Here is a 24771-nt window from a genome sequence, read left to right on the forward strand (position 1 = left end):
TACCTGTGGTGCATGGTGTGTGTGGAATGCCAGCAACCACTTTATTAAGAAACAGAGCCAGCTCCTCAGATGGGGTGAGGGGAGGTGGGTCCAGAAGGATTATAGCTAATTAAGTACGATACCATATATTCCTAATCAATATACATTGTTGTTTTAATCTAAAGAAATTAATGGCAAGAAAAAGTAAACGTTCTTATAGTGACATTTTCTCTGGCCGTAATTTTTTGCTATTCTTTAGCCAATGCTGTTGTATAGATTTTTTTTACATATTATTGGCTTTAATTCTTCATATGTGTGCATTAAAACCTCCAACTCTGCTTCTGTGAAGAATGCAGCTGTCTTTTTCACTTTGGTTTTCCATTTGATTTGTGAAATTAGCGATCCATTGAAAACGTCTTGATGTATGTACCATGCACATGCATGAACTCTAACCAATAGGAGATGAATTAAACATGCTCTTCTCAGGTATTTTGGAACCAACGTGCTCAAGGTATGCGGGCTTGGGGTAAATCAACCCAGCAGTTATTAGTTACCAAATGGTAAGTTAACCAAGCTGTCTGGAATACCCCCCTGAGACTTGCACAACATCCAAGAAAGGCCCTTCATTGTCAGGACAAAGCATATTATATGCAATCAATAACTGATGTTTTTTTTTAATGATAAAGTTATGTTCCTGAAGTTATTCCTAACAACCTGCTTAAAAATCTGTGTCTGGAAGCAAATTACCTGGTTCATAATGACACAAGGAGACCGAAATATTTAATTAATTCTGGATAGTGTTCCAGAAAAGAAAGGATAAGATTGTTAAAGTATTCAGGAGTGAAGTGCTTCTTAGATATAAGTACAATGATATAAGACACCATGCAAATTCTACATTTATGTTTACTATCAGACTCCCTTATCCTTATTCTGTTTGGGGCAGTGGTGGCCTGGCGGTTAATAAAGACATGAAAGGAAATGTAAAATGCTCAGGGTGGAGTGCAGGACGCGTGAGATAGTCTCCTCTGTGGAAATGTTCTTTAAATGATTCAGTGTTAAATAAACTGTTAAAATGATTCATTGTAAAAAAAACTCTTCATTCAGTTTTAATAGTCAAGCAAAACAATCAGATATGTATGACACAACATACGACATATATAAACGGACAGAAACTAACATTTCCATGCAATTATGAAGAGTTTGAATTTCTGTGTCTGTAAGAGGGGCATGAGCAGCAGTCCCACTGTTACTCAGTTCTCTGAAGGTACAGGCCGTCTCACCCGCTGCAGACTAGGTGTAAATATTGGTAAGGTTCAGTACAGCGTATGTTAGTCTAAAACATGGTTCAGAATCATATTCATAGTGATGAGTGACTAGGAATTAAAACATTAAAAAACTGGTTTATATAATGCAGAATGAGACCACAGTTAGTTTAGTTTAAAATACAGTAACATTGGTGAGGAAGGATTCTATCAGAAGTGACACGCTACATTGTATCGAACTGAAGAAAACGCTCCGGACTGGAGGCGGGGCTGTGACGTTGTCACGTGTCTTCATGTGCAGCCTATTACAAAACGGGTAGACAAAGACACACCCCACAGACCTGGCTTCACTCAGGTCCTCTCTTTGTACATTAAACCCCAGCGAGTCTCTTCCTTCCGCAAGTTGCAGTTTTTGTAACAATCTGACAAGATGTCTGGACGAGGAAAGGGAGGAAAGGGACTCGGGAAAGGAGGCGCCAAGCGTCACCGCAAAGTTCTCCGCGACAACATCCAGGGAATCACCAAACCCGCCATCCGTCGCCTCGCTCGCCGCGGTGGCGTGAAGCGCATTTCTGGTCTGATCTACGAGGAGACTCGTGGCGTGTTGAAGGTTTTCCTGGAGAACGTGATCCGCGATGCTGTGACCTACACCGAGCACGCCAAGAGGAAGACCGTCACCGCCATGGACGTCGTGTACGCGCTGAAACGTCAAGGTCGCACTCTGTACGGGTTCGGCGGCTAAACGAGCAGAGAACCGAATAAAAAGCCCAAAGGCTCTTTTAAGAGCCACACACACGTACAAGTAAAAGCGATTTCTGGTTTTCTGTGTAAAATGTAAAAAATTAGTTAATACTGCAGAGCTCTTGTTTAGGGCCGTCTGTGTCGGCAGCGAGACGAGGTTCTACCCATCGTGAGGATTCAGTGATTTAGTGGGCTATTACATGGACGTTGGGAGTTATGGAGAGCAGGCAGGGACCGTATTGTCGTCTTGGATTCAGATCTCAACTGCTGACCTGTTGATGTGCCTGTTTTTGGTTATAAATGTTTTGGCTGATAAAAGGCTTCTTGGAGCAACTTGCCTGTCTGACGTATCTTCATTCCCCGTCGCCGAGCTCCTCCGCTACAATGATAAAGACTTTATGAAGTGTATGTAAGGATCTTTGTAAATAACCAAAAGGTTATAATCCACCTTTTAAGAAGCCGTTTAAACCCCACTTATTCAAAAAGTATTTCAGATTAATCTAGCACACACAACTAAAACAAATCTTCGTCAAGCACTTTAAAAAAAAAAAAAAAAAAAGTGAAGTGATTGTCACATGTGATGCACAGCACACGGTGCACACAGTGAAATTTGTTCTCTGCATTTATCCCATCACCCTTGGTGAGCAGTGGGCAGCCATGACCGGCGCCCGGGGAGCAGTGTGTGGGGACGGTGCTTTGCTCAGTGGCACCTTTGTGGATCGGGATTCGAACCAGCAACCTTCTGATTACGGGGCCGCTTCCTTAACCGCTAGGCCACCACTGCCCCAATTTCCTTAATTTCCGAGCCTGTTCTTTTTCTGTTAGGCCTTATCAGGGCTTAGTTTTGTAAACTCAAAATTTATAGAAATCGAACGAGAATTGCTGATGTCTGCTAAGTGAAGTAAGGTAATCACAGGTTCACATCCCGTTTACTGCCATTATGTCCCTTAATAAGAAATAAAACCCTGAGTGTCCCCAGAGGACCTGGATGGTCTTTGTAACTGCTGGTATGAATAATTTTAAACTACATTCGAACCAATATATGGAAACAGCAGGTATGATATTTTGCAAGGACTCATTATTTTATAAAGTTATGTGGATTTAAATTAACAATACATTGAATATGCGGATATGCTTCTATTATTTACTGTAAAATAGAGGACAAGACGACTTGCTTGAAAAGCTCAGACAACATTAAATAAATGAAGAAGCAATAAATTAATGCTTGATTTTCATATATTTTAGATAACATTTAAAGTAAAAGAAACTCCCACCTTTGTCTAAAATGAGCGGGAAATGGACGGAGATAAATGGGCGTGACTTTTCCCTCCATAATATGAACGCACCAATCAGGGCTGTCGGCTTGTTTCCATAGCAGCGAGTATAAAAGGAGCGGCGGTGACGGGGAGCCTTTCAGTTGTTTCAAGGTCGGAACTGAGACGATCAACATGCCTGAACCCGCCAAGTCCGCGCCCAAGAAGGGCTCCAAGAAAGCCGTGACCAAGACGGCCGCCAAGGGAGGAAAGAAGCGCAGAAAGTCCAGGAAGGAGAGCTACGCCATCTACGTGTACAAGGTGCTGAAGCAGGTCCACCCCGACACCGGCATCTCCTCCAAGGCGATGGGCATCATGAACTCGTTCGTCAACGACATCTTCGAGCGCATCGCTGGCGAGGCTTCTCGTCTGGCGCATTACAACAAGCGCTCCACCATCTCGTCCAGGGAGATCCAGACCGCCGTCCGCCTGCTGCTCCCCGGAGAGCTGGCTAAACACGCGGTGTCTGAGGGAACCAAGGCGGTGACCAAATACACCAGCTCCAAGTAACCCGTGGCTGCAACGCCGCAATACACAAAGGCTCTTTTAAGAGCCACACACTATGCTCAAAAATAAAAGCAGATTCTGTTAATCCCCACTCCACCTACTTTTTTTAAAGAACTTAAGTAGTTTAATTATAAAAATTTTGCTAAATTTCTGTTAAAACTGCCTATGGGGTTAAGGAAGTGACCATAATCAGGAGGTTGCTTTTTCTGATCTGCCATAGTGCCGTCCCCACACACTGCTCATAGCTGCCCACTAATCACCAATAGTGATCGTTAAAATGATTGAATCATTTTTTTTGTTTGCATTTACCTGAATGAACAGTATAATCGTTTGAAAAGCAAAACAGCAATACAAAGCTCAGACATACTTGTCTGCACACAACTGAGAGGAAATTGACCATTTAAATGGGTCTCTGCAAAGTTTTTCTCGCTAATTATTCCTGGTGGAACAGACGTTGGAAACTGAGTTCCTTACTACTTCTTACCAAGTTAACCAAGTTAAAAGCACAAACACAGATAATAGAAATAATTTTAATTCGATTTCAATTGGCCACAGTCACGCCACAACTCCCTCCCCCCGCGCAACCATGTCCCCATGTGGTGACAGTTTGTGAAGGAGGGGAGGGGACAGCTGTCATGCCTCCCCTGACGTTTTGCTTTCCACTGAAGTAAAACTGAATACCAACTAATACTAAAACACGTCTAATGTCCTATTTTCTCGCGGAAGGAGAGTTTCCGCAGCTTTTAAAAAGTAAATATAGTAAATAAATTAGAAATAAGGAGATAAATGATTTATTTTTTTGTGATTAAGAAAAATCTTCCATGAACAAAAGAGATGTCAGAGAGAATGGTGACACTTATGAAGAAATTGTCATTGGCTTTCTTTAATGTCCTGGTTACTCTGTGGATAGATGTATGTATGTGGGTATATATGTTGTGTTTAAAAAGAATTGATAGAAACTAATACAGAGGCTTATAAGATTGGAGATCTGGAACAATTGTGATGTTTGTGTGAATTTTGAGTTTAAGGATTGGCATAAAAATAGTTTTTTGAAAAATGGAAGTTTTCTTGATTGTTTCTGGATGCTTCATTGGGACCGAGGTGAATAAACTTGATAATTTCTTCTCATTATTAGATATGAAATGTCAGCTTCATACTTTAAATGTTTAAAAATACCATGTGTAATTTGGGTGTAATGCCAACTCATGGGAGATCAACTTAATACTATAAGTCAAATAGTAAATAAGAATAGTCCTCGATTCAAACTGTATTTGAATTATTTTAATGATTACATTTTTTCAAATTGTCGCTGTAGCGTCATTTTGGAACGAAAAGCGCGGTCAAATGTGTGAATGAAAGGAGGCGGGACTTCATAACAGGATTGGCCGAAATTTTGAGCCAATCAGGACACTGAGCCGTTTCCTATAAGAGGAGCTCCGCGTGGTTCAGCGTTACTTTGTTTCCTGAACGAACATCGTAGAACGACAAGATGAGCGGACGAGGCAAGACCGGCGGTAAAGCGCGCGCTAAGGCGAAGACCCGCTCTTCCAGAGCCGGCCTGCAGTTTCCTGTGGGCCGTGTGCACAGGCTGCTGCGGAAAGGGAACTACGCGGAGCGCGTTGGTGCCGGCGCTCCTGTTTACAAATTTCACTGTGTGCACCGTGTGCTGTGCTGCTGTGTATCACATGTGACAATCACTTCACATTACTTTACTTTGGTAAAGGAAGCGCCCCCATAATCAGAAGGTTGCCAGTTCGAATCCTGATCTGCCAAGGTGCCACTGAGGTGCCACTGAGCAAAGAACCGTCCCCACCCACTGCTCCCCGGGCGCCTGTCATGGCTGCCCACTGCTCACTAAGCGTGATGGGTTAAATGCAGAGGACAAATTTCATTGTGTGCACCATGTGCTGTGCTGCTGTGTATCACATGTGACAATCACTACACTTTATAGTGCGCTATATTTATATTTAATCCTTTTATATCCATAATGGGCTGGTGTTTTTTTAAACCTTGTTGATTTATTTTACTTTATATATAAATGTATATATGTATGGTGACTGAATGTGTGTATGTATGTGTGTGTGTAAGTGTGTGTGTGTGTGTGTGTGTGTGTGTGTGTATGTATTTTACATTTAAGGCATTTGGCAGATGCCCTTATCCAGAGCAACTTTCAACCTGCTTTCAAGTTACCATCGATGAAGTGATCTATTCCGGTTCAATAGGACCCCAACTATGAATACATCTATTTATTCACTCTGTTGTAGATTCTGTACACAAGTTTGACAATAAGAAAGTTACAAGTTAATCGAAATATTCTTTAAAGAGGAAGGTCTTGAGCTGCCATTTGAAAATACTCAGAGACTGAGCTGTTCTGACCTCGAGGGGAAGTTCATTCCACCACCGAGGGGCCAAGATGGAGAAGAGTCTATAGACTCTTATAGTCTATAGATGAGTGTTTTCTTTTGACTTTCAGAGATGGAGGGACCAGGCGAGCAGTACTGGAGGCTCGGAGTATACGAGGTGCAGTGCGAGGTGTAATAAGGGCAAACAAAACAGCATCTTGCTGTTAATTTTAATAACTGTAACCCACTGTATTTTAACAGTGCAATGCTGGCAACCACAGCTGCCAGTAGATGACCATTTTTTTAACAGAATTTTTTTACAGAATATTTTTTTACAGCGTAGCTTAAAATGAACTTTGATTAAATACTTAATTAACAATTACAAAAGCATTTTTGGTCTTTTATTTTGATCTTTCTAATTGTTCAGGAGATTTAGAAAAAAAGTCTTTCATGAACAAAAGAGATGTCAGAGAGAATGGTGACACTTATGAAGAAATTGTCATTGGCTTTCTTTAATGTCCTGGTTACTCTGTGGATAGATGTATGTATGTGGGTATATATGTTGTGTTTAAAAAGAATTGATAGAAACTATTACAGAGGCTTATAAGATTGGAGATTAGGAACAATTGTGATGTTTGTGTGAATTTTGAGTTTTAGGATTGGCATAAAAAATTTTTTTTGAAATATGGAAGTTTTCTTGATTGTTTCTAGATGATTCATTGGGACTGAGGTGAATAAACTTGATAATTTCTTCTCATTATTAGATATGAAATGTCAGAGGTTAGATGATCTATGTTACAATATCAAACCTGTTTTACGTTGGGTGAAAAGAGAAAAATAATGGGAAGTTTCCAAGAAATTAATCACATGGTATCGGCTTCACACTTTAAATGTTTAAAAATACCATGTGTAATTTGGATGTAATGCCAAATCATGGGAGATCAACTTAATAATAGTGAATTAGCTTTTATTCCTCGATTCGAACTGTATTTGAATTATTTTAATTTGATTTAATTATTTCAAATTGTCGCTGTAGTGTCAAATGTGTGACTGTAAGGAGGCCGGACTTCATACAGGATTGGCCGAAACTTTGAGCCAATCAGGACAGTGAGCCGTTTCCTATAAGAGGAGCTCCGCGTGGTTCAGCGTTACTTTGTTTCCTGAACGAACATCGTAGAACGACAAGATGAGCGGACGAGGCAAGACCGGCGGTAAAGCGCGCGCTAAGGCGAAGACCCGCTCTTCCAGAGCCGGCCTGCAGTTTCCTGTGGGCCGTGTGCACAGGCTGCTGCGGAAAGGGAACTACGCGGAGCGCGTTGGTGCCGGCGCTCCTGTTTACTTGGCCGCGGTGCTCGAGTACCTGACCGCTGAGATCCTGGAGTTGGCTGGGAACGCGGCCCGCGACAACAAGAAGACCCGCATCATCCCGCGTCACCTGCAGCTCGCTGTGCGCAACGACGAGGAGCTCAACAAGCTGCTGGGCGGCGTGACCATCGCTCAGGGCGGCGTCCTGCCCAACATCCAGGCCGTGCTGCTGCCCAAGAAGACCGAGAAGGCCAAATAAAGCGCCGGCACTTCCAACGCGCATCAAAGGCTCTTTTAAGAGCCACGCAATTTGTCCCAAAAGCGCAACTTCTGCCTTTTTAGTTTCTAGCTTTTTATTTACTATAAAACCATCCTGGCTTCAAAAAGTCAAAATGCAGCCGCACAAGTTGTCCCACAAGCACTTGCGACATTCTGCTGATTTGCATACAAAGTCCTCGTCAGAAGATACGGACACTCCGTAGTAAAAGCGGAGTGCCCGTTATTATAATGAACTATTTCACAATAAGGTTTTCAGTGGTTTCTCACTAGCAATTAATCTGGAATTGACCGTGCTAGTAGTCCAGTGGGTAACACAATCGCGTCTGAACCAGAAGGCCCAGGTTCAAATCCCACTTACTGCTCGCCTGGTCCCTCCATCTCTGAAGGTAAAAGGAAAACATTCATCCAGACTCTTCTCCGTCTTGGCCCCTCGGTGGTGGAATGAACTTCCCCTCGAGGTCAGAACAGCTCAGTCACTGAGCACCTTCAAACGGCAGCTCAAGACCTTCCTCTTTAAAGAATATTTAGATTAAATTGTAATTTTCTTGTCAAACTTTGTGTACAGAATCTACAACAGAGTGAATTAAATAGATGTATTCATAGTTGGGGTCCTAGTGAACCGGAATTGATCTCTTCATCGATGGTAACTTGAAAGCACGTTGTAAGTCGCTCTGGATAAGGGCGTCTGCCAAATGCCGTAAATGTAAATGTAAATGTAAATGTACTACCATTGTGTCCCTGAGTCTTACTACTGTCTTACTACTTAGTCCCTGTAACTACTGGATAAGGGCTTCGGATAAATACAGTAAATGTAATGTACATGAATTGAGCATAAATAAGTTTTACCTTCACCACATTAATAATTATGTAGGTGTTATGAAGAGTGAACTAATAATTATTCATGTTAATTAGCCTGTAAGTCCAGCAGTAAGAATGGAGGTGGGGCGGTCGTGGCTCCGCCCATTTCTCGGGCTCGGGCGGATCGGGTATAAAGCGGCATGTCGCGCTGAACGAACTCATTCTTTCCTGGTTGAGTGAGGGAACAGTGCTGACGTCATGGCCAGAACCAAGCAGACCGCTCGCAAGTCCACCGGAGGAAAAGCTCCCAGGAAGCAGCTCGCCACAAAGGCCGCGCGTAAAAGCGCTCCGGCCACCGGCGGCGTGAAGAAGCCCCACCGCTACAGGCCTGGAACTGTCGCCCTGAGGGAGATCCGCCGCTACCAGAAATCGACTGAGCTGCTGATCCGCAAGCTGCCCTTCCAGCGCCTGGTGAGAGAAATCGCTCAGGACTTCAAGACCGACCTGCGCTTCCAGAGCTCGGCGGTCATGGCTCTCCAGGAGGCCAGCGAGGCGTATCTGGTCGGCCTGTTCGAGGACACCAACCTGTGCGCCATCCACGCCAAGAGGGTGACCATCATGCCCAAGGACATCCAGCTGGCCCGCCGCATCCGCGGAGAGCGCGCTTAACGTCACCAGCGCGACAACCAACAAAAAAAGGCTCTTTTAAGAGCCAATTTCATATTTCGGTAAAAGCGAATATTTCTGCACATTCAAGTTCAGGCGCTCGTTTTTATTATTTATACTTGTTCAGCAGTTATGCCTTTATAATGTATATTTTTATAGTAGTGCCAGTGGTGAGAAGATGATAGTAAATTAGTTATGACGTCATTGATACCAAACATTACTGTTAATGCTGATCTCCAGGGGGACTAACTTGATTTAATCGCTCTGGATAAGGACGTCTGGTAAATTATTTCGTTGTGTGCTGTGTATCTCAATGACAATCACTTTCACTTTATGTAAGTCGCATGTTCTCTCTGTAATAATTGCAATGTATTCAGGTATTACCGAAAGCCGCATGTAACAGTGTTGACAATGAAAATTATAAAGTGCATTTGATCACCAATTTACTTGAACAGGAAATTGAGGCTACAGTTTGAACATGCAATAGAATTGGACAATAGAAGATTACATCACCTGGTGTCTTGGTTTGAGCTGGGTCAGAATTTGGTGCAACCCCCATGAATACTTGGATCCGTTCAGCTTCAACTGTCAGGATGCTGCTGCAGGTGAAATGGAGTGGAGGCCGTGTACAGTAAGTGTACATAATACAAATCCATGAACAATGAAATCCTTCAGTGGCAAAAGGCAAAAAAAATGAAAAATTGGCAAGTTTACCAAAAGTGTACAATATTTTAAAACCTTTGAAACATTTAGTCATTTACCAACTTTTAACATTAGTGTAAAATCCACTAAAATGCTAAGCTACCGTCAATGTTACTTCAGATCTATTAGGTGCCACTGTGATGCCCCTGGGCCATGAGGCTGTCACAACAGCTGCCCATGCACTGATTTGGGAGTTCCGATCCCTTTCACCTTGCACCATTTGGGCTTAGTGGATCGTGACGCCATAAAACTGGAATGCAGAGGAATCTGTAACCTACATCTTGTATGTTTTTCAGATCCTGTCAATCGCCACAAGCCTGCCTGTTTCTTTTGTTTTTTTTGCTCTCGTGCCATTTTCATTTGTGTTATTGTTAATAAATTATTGTTCCCAGTATGTCTTATTTCTGCGCTTCCTTCAGCTTGCGGACATGACAGCCACTGAGCAAAGCACTGTCCCCACACACTGCTCCCTGGGCGCCTTGCATGGCTGCCCACGGTTCAACAAGGGTGATTTTGTTATGTGTCTCACAATGACAATCACTTCACTTTCACTTTATTTCTGTGCCAGCATACTGATACGTACTCAGCAACTTGAATGCAAGTCAATCTGGGCTGAGTTTCGTTCCCAGCCATTTAAACTTCTACAGGCTCTTCCATATTAAACATACCAATGAAGACCAGCATGGTGGCAGCTGGGCCTAATAATATAAGTTAAGACTTATGGTGGATGTGGGTAATCAGTGGAAAAAACAGGAAATAGCAGATCCTGTCGGTTACACCAAGTTGCAACAAAGCGGGCAATAGCTGAATGGCTCACTAAAAACCCTGTGCTAGGATTTTAGCTAAACCTGCTTAACACTAAAGTGAAGTGATTGTCACATGTGATACACAGCACACAGTGCACACAGTCCTCTGCATTTAACCCATCACCCTGGGTGAGCAGTTGGATTCGAACCGGCAACCTTCAAACCGGCAACCTTCTGATTACAGACCGCTAGGCCACCACTGCCTCCTACTAAGAAACGGATCCACAGTTTGCAAGGAAGCATAACTGGGGAGGTGATAGTACAGTTCCTGTAATTCCTAAATTTGAGAGTGTGGTGAGAAGAATTTCCTGTATGGCGTACCAGTCACAGATAGTTCCGATAGAAACAGTCTGCTAGCACTGATGATCATGATCCGGAGTGTGGAGAGCACACTGGTGCTGATGTGCAACATGTTGTCTCACATGCATCTCTGTGAGCTTTTATATGCTGATGCAGAGCAACATGGGCTTTGTGCAGATTCAGAGTGGTTACTTATCTTGTCTGAATGCATTATCTTGTCTGAATGCATCTCTCTGAATGCATTGCACTTTCCTATCAGTGCGGACCCACGTTGCATCAAAAAAATCAAGATGTTTAATAGAATTAATTACATTATATATAGTTTTAAATTATTTTAATCAGCCAGGATTTCAGGTGATGTTACTTATGGGTCATATATGATTAATTAGCTTTCGTTATTGACTTATCTAATTGTAAAATTACAGACTGTATTAATTTTAAATATATATAGTTACATTATTACAGACATGATTATGGCTATTGTTATTTTTTCAAAATTTAAATTGTTATATTTCACTCATGCGTTCCTCAAAGTCAAATATAATTTACAGGATAAATGAAATCATTGTTTAATTGATGTATCGTTGTAGGTTAAAAATTAAATTAGGCCAACTTAATTAAGAATGATAATGCCAACCAGATTTCAGGCTTTTCCTAGTCATGATTTAATTGAATATATAAGAATTATTTAAAATATATAGGAGGCTTTATAACATTGTGTTATCCCTGTTCTAGGGTCAGGGACATAACGAATGAGAAAAGGGAGCAGAAACTCCAAACGACGCAATTGCACTTATGGTTAACCATTTATTACAAAAAAATGTATATAAACAGACAAACACACATGTCTATGTTCTTTTCTTGTCTTCTGGTCACATTCCTTCACTTCACACCACTTCCTTCTCGCTTCACACCACACTTCTCTCTTGTCCCAAATAGACGCCATTTTGAGCCCTCTGCCCTATTACAGACCCCCTATCACAGAAAAGAAAGGGGGAGGAGTCAAATAATTTGTGCTCCTCTATACCTACATTAAGGAACAATGTTTAAACTTCTAACAACATACAGTAGCTCAAACAAGCGAGTATGAAGGACGGTTAAAATGGTCCAATAAACACAAATAACATTTCTAACAATTAGCTGCATGATCATAAAAGTAGGCGTGTCTACAAAGCTACCAAATAAAACACAGCTTCAGATCATCTGCTTTTCAGCAGCTACAAAGACATTTATTTTTTGGTGAAATAATTAAATATAGTTTAAAGCTTTAAAAAATGCATATTTGTTAAGTCACCATAAAACCACTCCAGATGGTCCAAAATGTGGCAGCCCGTCTCATCTTCAATCAGCCAAAACACAGCCATGTCACGCCTCTTCTCACCTCTCTCCACTGGCTCCCGGTAGCCGCTCGGAGTTCAAATCCTTGATGCTGTCATCATTGTGTTGCATAAAAAGGCCTTCACGGGCAAAGATTTTTGCTGCTACTAAGATTGAACTTAAATCAACTATTTTGCTCATTGCTGACAAGTTAGGCCTTATCTGGGCTCTGTAAAGTAAATTAACTATTTATTAGATCATCAAAAACTTTAAGGAGAGAAGGTCACTCCAGGGTGCCCAAAAAAGTCCACTAAGCCCAGGACCATCTCCAAAAGATGATTCACCTGCGGGATTTGGGTGCCACCAGCTTGCTCAGGAATGGCAGCTGACAGGTGTGAGTGCATCTGCACCCACAGTGAGGCGAAAACTTTTGGAGGATGGCAAAGAAGCTACTTCTCTCCAAGAATAACATCAATGACAGACTGATATTCTGCAGAAAGTACAAGGATTGGTCTTTTTTTTAATGAAAAGCTTGTTTGGGGTGTCTGGATAAATGATTGTCCGGAGGAAAAGAGGTGAGAGCCACCATCAGTCCAGTCTCATGCCAACAGCTAAGCATCCTGAGATCATTCATGTGTGGGGCTGTTTCTCATTCATGGGAGTGGAGTCACTCACCGTTTTGACTAAGAACAGAGCCATGATAAAAGAATGGTACCAAAACATCCTCCGACAGCAACTTCTCCCAACCATCCAAGAATAGTTTGGTGAAGATCAATGCCTTTTCCAGCATGACAGAGCACCGTGCCATAAGTCCAAAGTGAGAACTAAGTGGCTTGGGGAACAAAATATTGAAAATTTGGGTCCATTTTGGGTCCACTCTCCGGAATTTAATTCAATTGAGAACTTGTGGTAAAAAAAAAACACAAATTCTGACAAACTCCAAGCACTGATTATGAAGGAATGCAGAGGTCTTAAACAAAAAGGGCCAACACTGCAATAGTAACACTTTGCATAAACTTGATGTAATTGTCAATAAATGCCTTTGCAACTTATAAAATGCTTGAAATTATACTTCAATACACCACAGAAACGACTGACAAATGATCTAAAAACACTAAAGCAGCAAACGTGAAAACCAGTATTTGTATCATTCTCAAAACTAGAGGCCAGGACTGTATGAGGCTATCAGGACCCACCCTTGGTGGCTGGGTGTCGGTGTTGGTGCATGTTATGGTGACAATGCAAAGACCCACAGGCTCTTTTTAAAATCTTTCTAAAATCTTTAAAACAAATTCACACTTGATGTTGTAGTTCTTTTATTTATTTTTTCTTCCTACTTTAATGTCCAGTCACGTTACTATTTAAATTTTTTTATGGGCAGTGGTGACCTAGTGCTTAAAGAAGTGGCCCTGTAATCAGAAGGTTTCCAGTTCAAATCCCAATCTGCCAAGGTGACATGAGCAAAGCACCGTCTCCACATACTGCTCCCCGGGCGCCTGCCCACTGCTCACCAAGGGTGATGGTTAAAAGCAGAGGACACATTAATTGTGTGCATCATGTGCTGTGCTGCAATGTATCACAATGACAATGACTAATACACATGTTCTCTGGGATCATTGACATTGTATGGTGCCTCAACAAATGAATATCAAAATAAGTGGGGGTGGTAGTAGTGGGTAACGCACTCACCTATGAACCAGAAGACCCAGGTTCAAATCTCACTTACTACCATTGTGTCCCTGAACAGGAGACTTAGACCTAAGTTGCTCCAGGGGGACTGTCCCTGTAACTACTGGATAAGGGCATCTGATAAATGCTGTAAATGTAAATGCAAGTGTGCAGGACGAGTGAGATGGTGTGGACCTAAAGGGGCGATATGCAAATAACAACAAAACAAATTATTTAAATTATTAAGTGTTAAACATTTTTTTTACTTTTAAGTACAAACCGGATTCCAAAAAACAAATTGTGAATAAAAACTGAATGCAATGATGTGGAGATGGCAAATGTCAATATTTTATTTTTAATAGTAGATGACAGATCAAATGTTTAATCTGAGTAAATGTGTCATTTTAAAGGAAAAATAAGTTGATTCACGGTGTCAACAAATCCCCCAAAAAGTTGGAACAAGTAGCAATAAGAGGCTGGAAAATGTAAATTTGAGCATAACGAAGATCTGGAAGACCAATTAACACTAATTAGGTCAATTGGCAACATGATTGGGTATAAAAAGAGCTTCTCAGAGTGGCAGTGTCTCTCAGAAGCCAAGATGGGTAGAGGATCACCAATTCCCACAATGTTGCGCAGAAAGATAGTTGAGCAATATCAAAAAGGTGTTACCCAGCGAAAAATTGCAAAGACTTTGCATCTATCATCATCAACTGTGCATAACATCATCCGAAGATTCAGAGAATCTGGAGCAATCTCTGTGCGTAAGGGTCAAGGCCGTAAAACCATACATGATCTCCGGGCCCTTAAACGACACTACACCATAACCAGGAATGCTACTGTAAAAGAAATCACAGAATGGGCTCAGGAATACTTCCAGAAACCATTGTCAGTGAACACAATCCACCGTGCCATCCGCCATTGCCAGCTGAATCTCTACAGTGGAAAGAAGAAGCCATTTCTAAGCAAGATCCACAAGCTCAGGCGTTTTCACTGGGCCAGGGATCATTTGATATAGAGTGTGGCAAAATGGAAGACTGTTCTGTGGTCAGACGAGTCACGATTTGAAGTTCCTTTTGGAAATCTGGGACGTCATGTCATCCAGACCAAAGAGGACAAGGACAACCCAAGTTGTTATCAATGCTCAGTTCAGAAGCCTGCATCTCTGATGGTATGGGGTTGCATGAGTGCGTGTGACATGGGCAGCTTGAATGTCTGGAAAGGCACCATCAATGCAGAGAAATATATTCAGGTTCTAGAACAACAGATGCTTCCATCCAGACGTCATCTCTTTCAGGGAAGACCCTGCATTTTTCAACAAGATAATGCCAGACCACATTCTACATCAATCACAACATCATAGCTGCGTAGGAGAAGGTTCCGGGTACTTTACTTTACTTTACTTTATTTAGCAGACGCTTTTATCCAAAGCGACATTTTCAAGAGGAAGACACCAGCAATTCTTGTTCGATTTCTACAGAATATTGAGTTTACAAACTAAGAGCCCTGATAAGGCTCAGACTTGTCAGTGAAGAGCATGCTCAGAGATTGTTAGGTGCTAGACGAAGAAAAATTATAATGTATTTATACATGTTTGTATTGTTTGTGCAATGTGTACGCACTGTGTAAGTGTTAGTACTGAAGTGTCCGGTCTGCAGTCCAGATCTTCATTTGGCGCATCATAAGGAGGAAGGTGCGACAAAGAAGGCCCAAGACGATTGAACAGTTAGAGGCCTGTATTAGACAAGAATGGGAGAGCATTCCTATTTCTAAACTTGAGAAACTGGTCTCCTTGGTCCCCAGATGTCTGTTGAGTGTTGTAAGAAGAAGGGGAGATGCCACACAGTGGTGAAAATGGCCTTGTCCCAACTTTTGGGGATTTGTTGATACCATGAAATTTTGAATCAACATATTTTTCCCTTAAAATGATACATTTTCTCAGTTTAAAACTGTTGTTTATGTTCTATTCTGAATAAAATATTAGAAGTTGGCACCTCCACATCATTGCATTCGATTTGTATAGTGTATTTCTTAAATATATTTTCTTGTTACAATGTCACAAAATTTACTTTAAATATTTTCCTTTAACATGTTAACCCATTTATGTAAAGCAAAATTGAAAGAGTTTGAATGATTTCTGTGTCTGTAAGAGGGGCATGAGCAGCAGTCCCACTGTTACTCAGTTCTCTGAAGGTACAGGCCATCACCCGCTGCAGACTTGGTGTAAATATTGGTAAGGTTCAGTACAGCGTATGTTAGTCTAAAACATGGTTCAGAATCACATTCATAGTGATGGGTGTCTAGGAATTAAAACATAAAAAATGGTTTATATAATGCAGAATGAGACCACAGTTAGTTTAATTTAAAATACCCTTTTTTTAATACAAAATGTAACCTTCAACGTTCAATTAGAAAAACAAAACAATACAAATAAATCTGTTTAAAGTAAAGTTTATTAAAACCTCTGGTAAATACAGTAACTTTGGTGAGGAAGGATTCTATCAGAAGTGACGATGTCCTGAAACACACTTTCCTGTTAAAAATGTTACAAACTAACCAGTAAGAGCGACTGTAGCATCAATGTATCTACATTGTATCGAACTGAAGAAAACGCTCCGGACTGGAGGCGGGGCTGTGACGTTGTCACGTGTCTTCATGTGCAGCCAATTACAAAACGGGTAGACAGAGACACGCCCTACGGACCTGGCTTCACTCAGGTCCTCTCTTTGTACATTAAACCCCAGCGAGTCTCTTCCTCCCGCAAGTTGCAGTTTTTGTAACAATCTGACAAGATGTCTGGACGAGGAAAGGGAGGAAAGGGACTCGGGAAAGGAGGCGCCAAGCGTCACCGCAAAGTTCTCCGCGACAACATCCAGGGAATCACCAAACCCGCCATCCGTCGCCTCGCTCGCCGCGGTGGCGTGAAGCGCATTTCTGGTCTGATCTACGAGGAGACTCGTGGCGTGTTGAAGGTTTTCCTGGAGAACGTGATCCGCGATGCTGTGACCTACACCGAGCACGCCAAGAGGAAGACCGTCACCGCCATGGACGTCGTGTACGCGCTGAAACGTCAAGGTCGCACTCTGTACGGGTTCGGCGGCTAAACGAGCAGAGAACCGAATAAAAAGCCCAAAGGCTCTTTTAAGAGCCACACACACGTACAAGTAAAAGCGATTTCTGGTTTTGTGCTGATGTTAATGATAAAAATCGGTGATCTTTATGTAGGAATCTTTATTTTATAAAGTTATGTTGAATTAAATTAACGTTAGAAAGAAGCATATCTGCATATTCAATGTATGTCAATCATTTACTGTAAAATAGAGGACAAGACGACTTGCTTGTAAAGCTCAGGCAACATTAAATAAATGAAGAAGCAATAAATTAATGCTTGATTTTCATATATTTTAGATAACATTTAAAGTAAAAGAAACTCCCGCGTGACTTTCCCTCCATAATATGAACGCACCAGTCAGGGCAGTCGGCTCGTTTCCATAGCAGCGAGTATAAAAGGAGCGGCGGTGGCGGGGAGCGGAACTGGTCGGAACTGACACGACGGAACTGACACGACTAAAAAAGCGTTATTAATACCCTTTTTAATTTCCACTGTGAACTCCGTTACACTAACATGTAACTGTTTTAAACCTTAATACATCACCTAAACCAGGGTTTTCTGGTTCATGGGCAACCCCCACTAGGCTACTGGCACCCAATGAGATTTTTTTTTAATCCATGTACAGAGGAAACGTTTAAACTGGTAGGAATAAATGAGTGAGTGACAGTAGAATGGCAGACTATGGCAGCTGTGTGGGGACGTTGCTTTACTCAGTGACACCTCAGGATTCGGGCTTTCGGTAATACCTGAATACAGCACACAATGAAAATTTACCAGACGTCCTTATCCAGAGCGATTAAGTTAGTCCCCCTGGAGATCAGCATTAACAGTAATGTTTGGTATCAATGACGTCATAACTAATTTACTATCATCTTCTCACCACTGGCACTACTATAAAAATATACATTATAAAGGCATAACTGCTGAACAAGTATAAATAATAAAAACGAGCGCCTGAACTTGAATGTGCAGAAATATTCGCTTTTACCGAAATATGAAATTGGCTCTTAAAAGAGCCTTTTTTTGTTGGTTGTCGCTTGTCGCGCTGGTGACGTTAAGCGCGCTCTCCGCGGATGCGGCGGGCCAGCTGGATGTCCTTGGGCATGATGGTCACCCTCTTGGCGTGGATGGCGCACAGGTTGGTGTCCTCGAACAGGCCGACCAGATACGCCTCGCTGGCCTCCTGGAGAGCCATGACCGCCGAGCTCTGGAAGCGCAGGTCGGTCTTGAAGTCCTGAGCGATTTCTCTCACCAGGCGCTGGAAGGGCAGCTTGCGGATCAGCAGCTCAGTCGATTTCTGGTAGCGGCGGATCTCCCTCAGGGCGACAGTTCCAGGCCTGTAGCGGTGGGGCTTCTTCACGCCGCCGGTGGCCGGAGCGCTTTTACGCGCGGCCTTTGTGGCGAGCTGCTTCCTGGGAGCTTTTCCTCCGGTGGACTTGCGAGCGGTCTGCTTGGTTCTGGCCATGACGTCAGCACTGTTCCCTCACTCAACCAGGAAAGAATGAGTTCGTTCAGCGCGACATGCCGCTTTATACCCGATCCGCCCGAGCCCGAGAAATGGGCGGAGCCACGACCGCCCCACCTCCATTCTTACTGCTGGACTTACAGGCTAATTAACATGAATAATTATTAGTTCACTCTTCATAACACCTACATAATTATTAATGTGGTGAAGGTAAAACTTATTTATGCTCAATTCATGTACATTACATTTACTGTATTTATCCGAAGCCCTTATCCAGTAGTTACAGGGACTAAGTAGTAAGACAGTAGTAAGACTCAGGGACACAATGGTAGTAAGTGGGATTTGAACCTGGGCCTTCTGGTTCAGACGCGATTGTGTTACCCACTGGGCTACTAGCACGGTCAATTCCAGATTAATTGCTAGTGAGAAACCACTGAAAACCTTATTCCTAAAGGAAGGTATTTTACGGCTCTGTAATTATTTCAACATATGCAAGTGAAATAGTTTATTATAATAACGGGCACTCCGCTTTTACTACGGAGTGTCCGTATCTTCTGACGAGGACTTTGTATGCAAATCAGCAGAATGTCGCAAGTGCTTGTGGGACAACTTGTGCGGCTGCATTTTGACTTTTTGAAGCCAGGATGGTTTTATAGTAAATAAAGAGCTAAAAAGGTAGAAGTTGCGCTTTTGGGAGGAAGTGTGTGGCTCTTAAAAGAGCCTTTGATGCGCGTCCGAAGTGCCGGCGCTTTATTTGGCCTTCTCGGTCTTCTTGGGCAGCAGCACGGCCTGGATGTTGGGCAGGACGCCGCCCTGAGCGATGGTCACGCCGCCCAGCAGCTTGTTGAGCTCCTCGTCGTTGCGCACAGCGAGCTGCAGGTGACGCGGGATGATGCGGGTCTTCTTGTTGTCGCGGGCCGCGTTCCCAGCCAACTCCAGGATCTCAGCGGTCAGGTACTCGAGCACCGCGGCCAAGTAAACAGGAGCGCCGGCACCAACGCGCTCCGCGTAGTTCCCTTTCCGCAGCAGCCTGTGCACACGGCCCACAGGAAACTGCAGGCCGGCTCTGGAAGAGCGGGTCTTCGCCTTAGCGCGCGCTTTACCGCCGGTCTTGCCTCGTCCGCTCATCTTGTCGTTCTACGATGTTCGTTCAGGAAACAAAGTAACGCTGAACCACGCGGAGCTCCTCTTATAGGAAACGGCTCACTGTCCTGATTGGCTCAAAGTTTCGGCCAATCCTGTATGAAGTCCGGCCTCCTTACAGTCACACATTTGACACTACAGCGACAATTTGAAATAATTAAATCAAATTAAAATAATTCAAATACAGTTCGAATCGAGGAATAAAAGCTAATTCACTATTATTAAGTTGATCTCCCATGATTTGGCATTACATCCAAATTACACATGGTATTTTTAAACATTTAAAGTGTGAAGCCGATACCATGTGATTAATTTCTTGGAAACTTCCCATTATTTTTCTCTTTTCACCCAACGTAAAACAGGTTTGATATTGTAACATAGATCATCTAACCTCTGACATTTCATATCTAATAATGAGAAGAAATTATCAAGTTTATTCACCTCAGTCCCAATGAATCATCTAGAAACAATCAAGAAAACTTCCATATTTCAAAAAAAATTTTTTATGCCAATCCTAAAACTCAAAATTCACACAAACATCACAATTGTTCCTAATCTCCAATCTTATAAGCCTCTGTAATAGTTTCTATCAATTCTTTTTAAACACAACATATATACCCACATACATACATCTATCCACAGAGTAACCAGGACATTAAAGAAAGCCAATGACAATTTCTTCATAAGTGTCACCATTCTCTCTGACATCTCTTTTGTTCATGAAAGACTTTTTTTCTAAATCTCCTGAACAATTAGAAAGATCAAAATAAAAGACCAAAAATGCTTTTGTAATTGTTAATTAAGTATTTAATCAAAGTTCATTTTAAGCTACGCTGTAAAAAAATATTCTGTAAAAAAATTCTGTTAAAAAAATGGTCATCTACTGGCAGCTGTGGTTGCCAGCATTGCACTGTTAAAATACAGTGGGTTACAGTTATTAAAATTAACAGCAAGATGCTGTTTTGTTTGCCCTTATTACACCTCGCACTGCACCTCGTATACTCCGAGCCTCCAGTACTGCTCGCCTGGTCCCTCCATCTCTGAAAGTCAAAAGAAAACACTCATCTATAGACTATAAGAGTCTATAGACTCTTCTCCATCTTGGCCCCTCGGTGGTGGAATGAACTTCCCCTCGAGGTCAGAACAGCTCAGTCTCTGAGTATTTTCAAATGGCAGCTCAAGACCTTCCTCTTTAAAGAATATTTCGATTAACTTGTAACTTTCTTATTGTCAAACTTGTGTACAGAATCTACAACAGAGTGAATAAATAGATGTATTCATAGTTGGGGTCCTATTGAACCGGAATAGATCACTTCATCGATGGTAACTTGAAAGCAGGTTGAAAGTTGCTCTGGATAAGGGCATCTGCCAAATGCCTTAAATGTAAAATACATACACACACACACACACACACACACACACACTTACACACACACATACATACACACATTCAGTCACCATACATATATACATTTATATATAAAGTAAAATAAATCAACAAGGTTTAAAAAAACACCAGCCCATTATGGATATAAAAGGATTAAATATAAATATAGCGCACTATAAAGTGTAGTGATTGTCACATGTGATACACAGCAGCACAGCACATGGTGCACACAATGAAATTTGTCCTCTGCATTTAACCCATCACGCTTAGTGAGCAGTGGGCAGCCATGACAGGCGCCCGGGGAGCAGTGGGTGGGGACGGTTCTTTGCTCAGTGGCACCTCAGTGGCACCTTGGCAGATCAGGATTCGAACTGGCAACCTTCTGATTATGGGGGCGCTTCCTTTACCAAAGTAAAGTAATGTGAAGTGATTGTCACATGTGATACACAGCAGCACAGCACACGGTGCACACAGTGAAATTTGTCCTCTGCATTTAACCCATCACCCTGAGTGAGCAGTGGGCAGCCATGACAGGCGCCCGGGGAGCAGTGTGTGGGGACGGTGCTTTGCTCAGTGGCACCTCAGTGGCAACCTTCTGATTACGGGGCCGCTTCCTTAACCGCTAGGTCACCGCTGCCCCATCACCCCTATATACACAAAACAAATACAGTAATACAGTGAAAACTGTAGTGGGTGGTAGTAGCCTAGTGGGTAACACATCTGCCTATGAACCAGAAGACCTGGGCTTGAATCCCACTTACTACCATTGTGTCCCTGAGCAAGACACTTAACCCTAAATTGCTCGAGGGAGACTGTCCCTGTAACTACTGATTGTAAGTCGCTCTGGATAAGGGCGTCTGATAAATGCTGTAAATATAAAACAAAGCAGCAAGTCCAGAGAGAAAGGTTGGTTGCACACCCTCACAGATTATTTTGCCCTCCAAGGTGTCCATCCATTGTTTCATCCACTGGCCTTGAGTATCACTTGGACCTTAAAGGAGTGTACATTATGTTCTAAATTATCATCCTTGGAAAGCAAGCATAGAAAAGGCAGTGAGAACATTATGCAAGCCCTGACAAAAGCATATAATTGTCTTCCAAGACAACAAACCTTGCCGTTTCAATATTTTAGTCAACAAGACACAAGGTTATCATATTTCATATTCTTACCAAGCAGGATCAATTAAGGAGTCACAGGTAGGTTACCAGTCTTCTCAAGGTTAGCAGAAGTGGCAGACATCTATTGGTAAAGATAAGAATTAGAAATTAACGTCTCCATAAAATATATGTTTTTATAAGCATAGCTTATTTAAATGTATACTTCTAAAAACTTTTTTTAAATATTGTCACAAAATACATATTTTCAACATTTACAGTTTTTACAATCACTTTTGCACTAATAACAGAACCTTCATGTTATTTTTCAAAACTTTAGACACATAAATCACAACCAATGATCAAAATGCAAATTTTTAAAAACACTTAATTCTTTTTTTCAAATGCTTGGATACAATACATTTAAGCCAAAGATCATTTGTTCATTGTACTAAAATCACTGCTTCAAAATGACACAACTTAACATCAAAGTATTACTATTTCAAAATGCAAATCACACATCACATCTGAGTTTGGTGTGTATTCATTTCATTATAAAGATCCAACTATCAATTGATACAACTGCTTAAATAAAAAATAAGTAACTGTTGCATTACTCTTGAATCATAGCTTTTATGAAATTTTATTAATAGTAGTGTATGTTTAGATTATGACAGTTTCAGGAAGGATCATTTGATACCAATTAGCACAGAATATGACCCCAGGTGGACTTTCTTTCTTTACCAGATAGTGTCTATGGTCCCATGTACCACTTTTACAGAACACATTTTCATATTCAACATTACTGTATACAAGATGTCACTTTTTTACATGATTGCTTTTGTGGTTTTAATGAGTTAAAGGCCATTCATTACTGCTGATTGATTTCACATGTTTGTATGTATATATAAGTAAGATGACTGGTATCCCACTGTAGTAGCCTACTCAACATAGTGAGGACATGGAGCCAGAAGTGGAAGGTGAAAGGCTAGGAATACATAGTGGTCAAAGGGATAGAAGGGGACAAGCACCCCTTTTGAGAGGTAGCCGTGGGCCTCGTCATAGAGGAGGGCTTAGGCCTCACCAGAGAGTTGGCCATGGGTCTCGTTTGAGAGGTGTGGGTGAACAAGACCATAGACCTAGACACCGGCAGCAGCAGCAAAGGGTGTCGAATGAAATCAGGGCTATGGTTGTAGACTATGTCATAAACCATGGCATGATGATGACAGCAGCAGCTACAATGTTTCAACCAAACCTCAGAAGATCTTCTGTGGCCTCCATTATCAGAACTTCCCGCAATGAAAACCAGTAACTCTTCAGAATCTACTCAAATTTAAGATACTTCAAACTGTTGCAGTGAATTAGTGTATACCAAAGGGTGTGATGTGTTTTTTTTTTTTTTTTAGAGATAAGGCCAAATAGGGGAGGCAGAAGCAAAATTCTGACTGACCAACAAGAGCAGGCTGTGGTCAATATGGTTTGGGTCAGAAATGATATTCGCCTTAGAGAAATCCAGCAGCACATCTTGGACAATGATGACTTATTCAGCAATGTGAAGACCATAAGTTTGCCCACTATTGCACGGGTGCTGAAAAGACATCAGGGGTCTTTTAAACAACTATATCATGTGCCTTTTCAAAGAAATACAGATCGAGTGAAGCAACTGAGGTCTGAGAATGTTCAGGTATGATCAATTTGCCTGTTTTAGGGGGAGAAAAAATTTCCAAACATTCTGTCATTGTAATTGTTTTTGTATTTTAGAGGGTGATGGAGCTTAACGCTGATGAAAACCATTACAAAGTCTTGTTTTTTGATGAGGCATGGTTTCAGGCCCATTCACAGTTTCTCGCCCTGCATTTACCTCCATACTCCCCTGTCCTTAACCCAATTGAGGAGTTTTTCTGGAGGTGGAGGAGGAAGGTCTATGATAGGCACCCTCATGAACAAGTCACTCTTCTCCAGGCCATGGATGATGCTTGCAAAGACATCACAGCAGATCAGTGCCAGGCCTGGATTCACCATGCCAGAAGATTCTTAGATGTTTGGCGAAAGAAAACATCCATTGTGATGTAGATGAGAACCTGTGCCCAAATCCATAGTGCAGTGAAGTGAACACTTCCATTTACAGTATACGGTATTGTTTTCTGTTTTTTTAAGTAATCTTAAAATCTGATGTTGTGATTTTGTCACGTCCATGCGGGCATGACGTGGCGGGTGTACGGAGAGGAGGACGAAGAGTGACGAGAAGACATGGAATGAAGGACTCTTTCACCTGACATCACGAAACCAGGGTTTAATTTGTGAAGCACAAGACAGGGGAGACATCCAAGACATTTGACACAGGTGAGAACGATTAGGGAACATTACACATGACAACAATGAAATTCCGGTCCGGATCCTGGACCGGAGTAACCCCCATTTCGGACCGGATCCTGACAGATTTGATTTGATCAGGAAATTCCACATTGCAATAATGCCACTTTGTCTGTACTATTCTCACTAGTCTTCAATAAAATAATGAAACCTGAATCACATATTTTGTACACCTATATTTAATGATTGTACTAACAAATACACAATGAAG

The 24771-nt window shown here is 42.0% G+C and overlaps 4 protein-coding genes and 1 pseudogene across 4 annotated transcripts; 3 read left to right on the forward strand and 2 right to left on the reverse strand.

Annotated features, from left to right (window-relative positions):
- The first annotated feature begins 1591 nt into the window (after positions 1-1591).
- Positions 1592-17155, forward strand: LOC114796535 (uncharacterized; annotated as a pseudogene).
- Positions 3415-3813, forward strand: LOC114796549 (histone H2B). Its single transcript, XM_028990802.1, has one exon. The coding sequence runs from the start codon at positions 3431-3433 to the stop codon at positions 3803-3805; it is 375 nt and encodes a 124-aa protein (XP_028846635.1). The 5' UTR covers positions 3415-3430; the 3' UTR covers positions 3806-3813.
- Positions 5273-7708, forward strand: LOC114796545 (histone H2A-like). Its single transcript, XM_028990797.1, has 2 exons — positions 5273-5424; positions 7464-7708. Exons 1-2 carry the CDS (start codon positions 5292-5294, stop codon positions 7706-7708), a joined length of 378 nt encoding a protein of 125 aa, XP_028846630.1. The 5' UTR covers positions 5273-5291.
- Positions 17156-18151: 996 nt separating the features above from the next.
- LOC114796544 (histone H3) lies at positions 18152-18562 on the reverse strand. The gene has a single exon (XM_028990796.1). It carries the CDS (start codon positions 18560-18562, stop codon positions 18152-18154), a length of 411 nt encoding a protein of 136 aa, XP_028846629.1.
- Positions 18563-19312: 750 nt separating this feature from the next.
- Positions 19313-19709, reverse strand: LOC114796546 (histone H2A-like). The gene has a single exon (XM_028990798.1). The coding sequence runs from the start codon at positions 19688-19690 to the stop codon at positions 19313-19315; it is 378 nt and encodes a 125-aa protein (XP_028846631.1). The 5' UTR covers positions 19691-19709.
- Positions 19710-24771: the final 5062 nt, after the last annotated feature.

Source organism: Denticeps clupeoides, chromosome 9, assembly GCF_900700375.1.
Source record: "Denticeps clupeoides chromosome 9, fDenClu1.1, whole genome shotgun sequence".
Classification (NCBI taxonomy): Eukaryota; Metazoa; Chordata; class Actinopteri; order Clupeiformes; family Denticipitidae; genus Denticeps; species Denticeps clupeoides.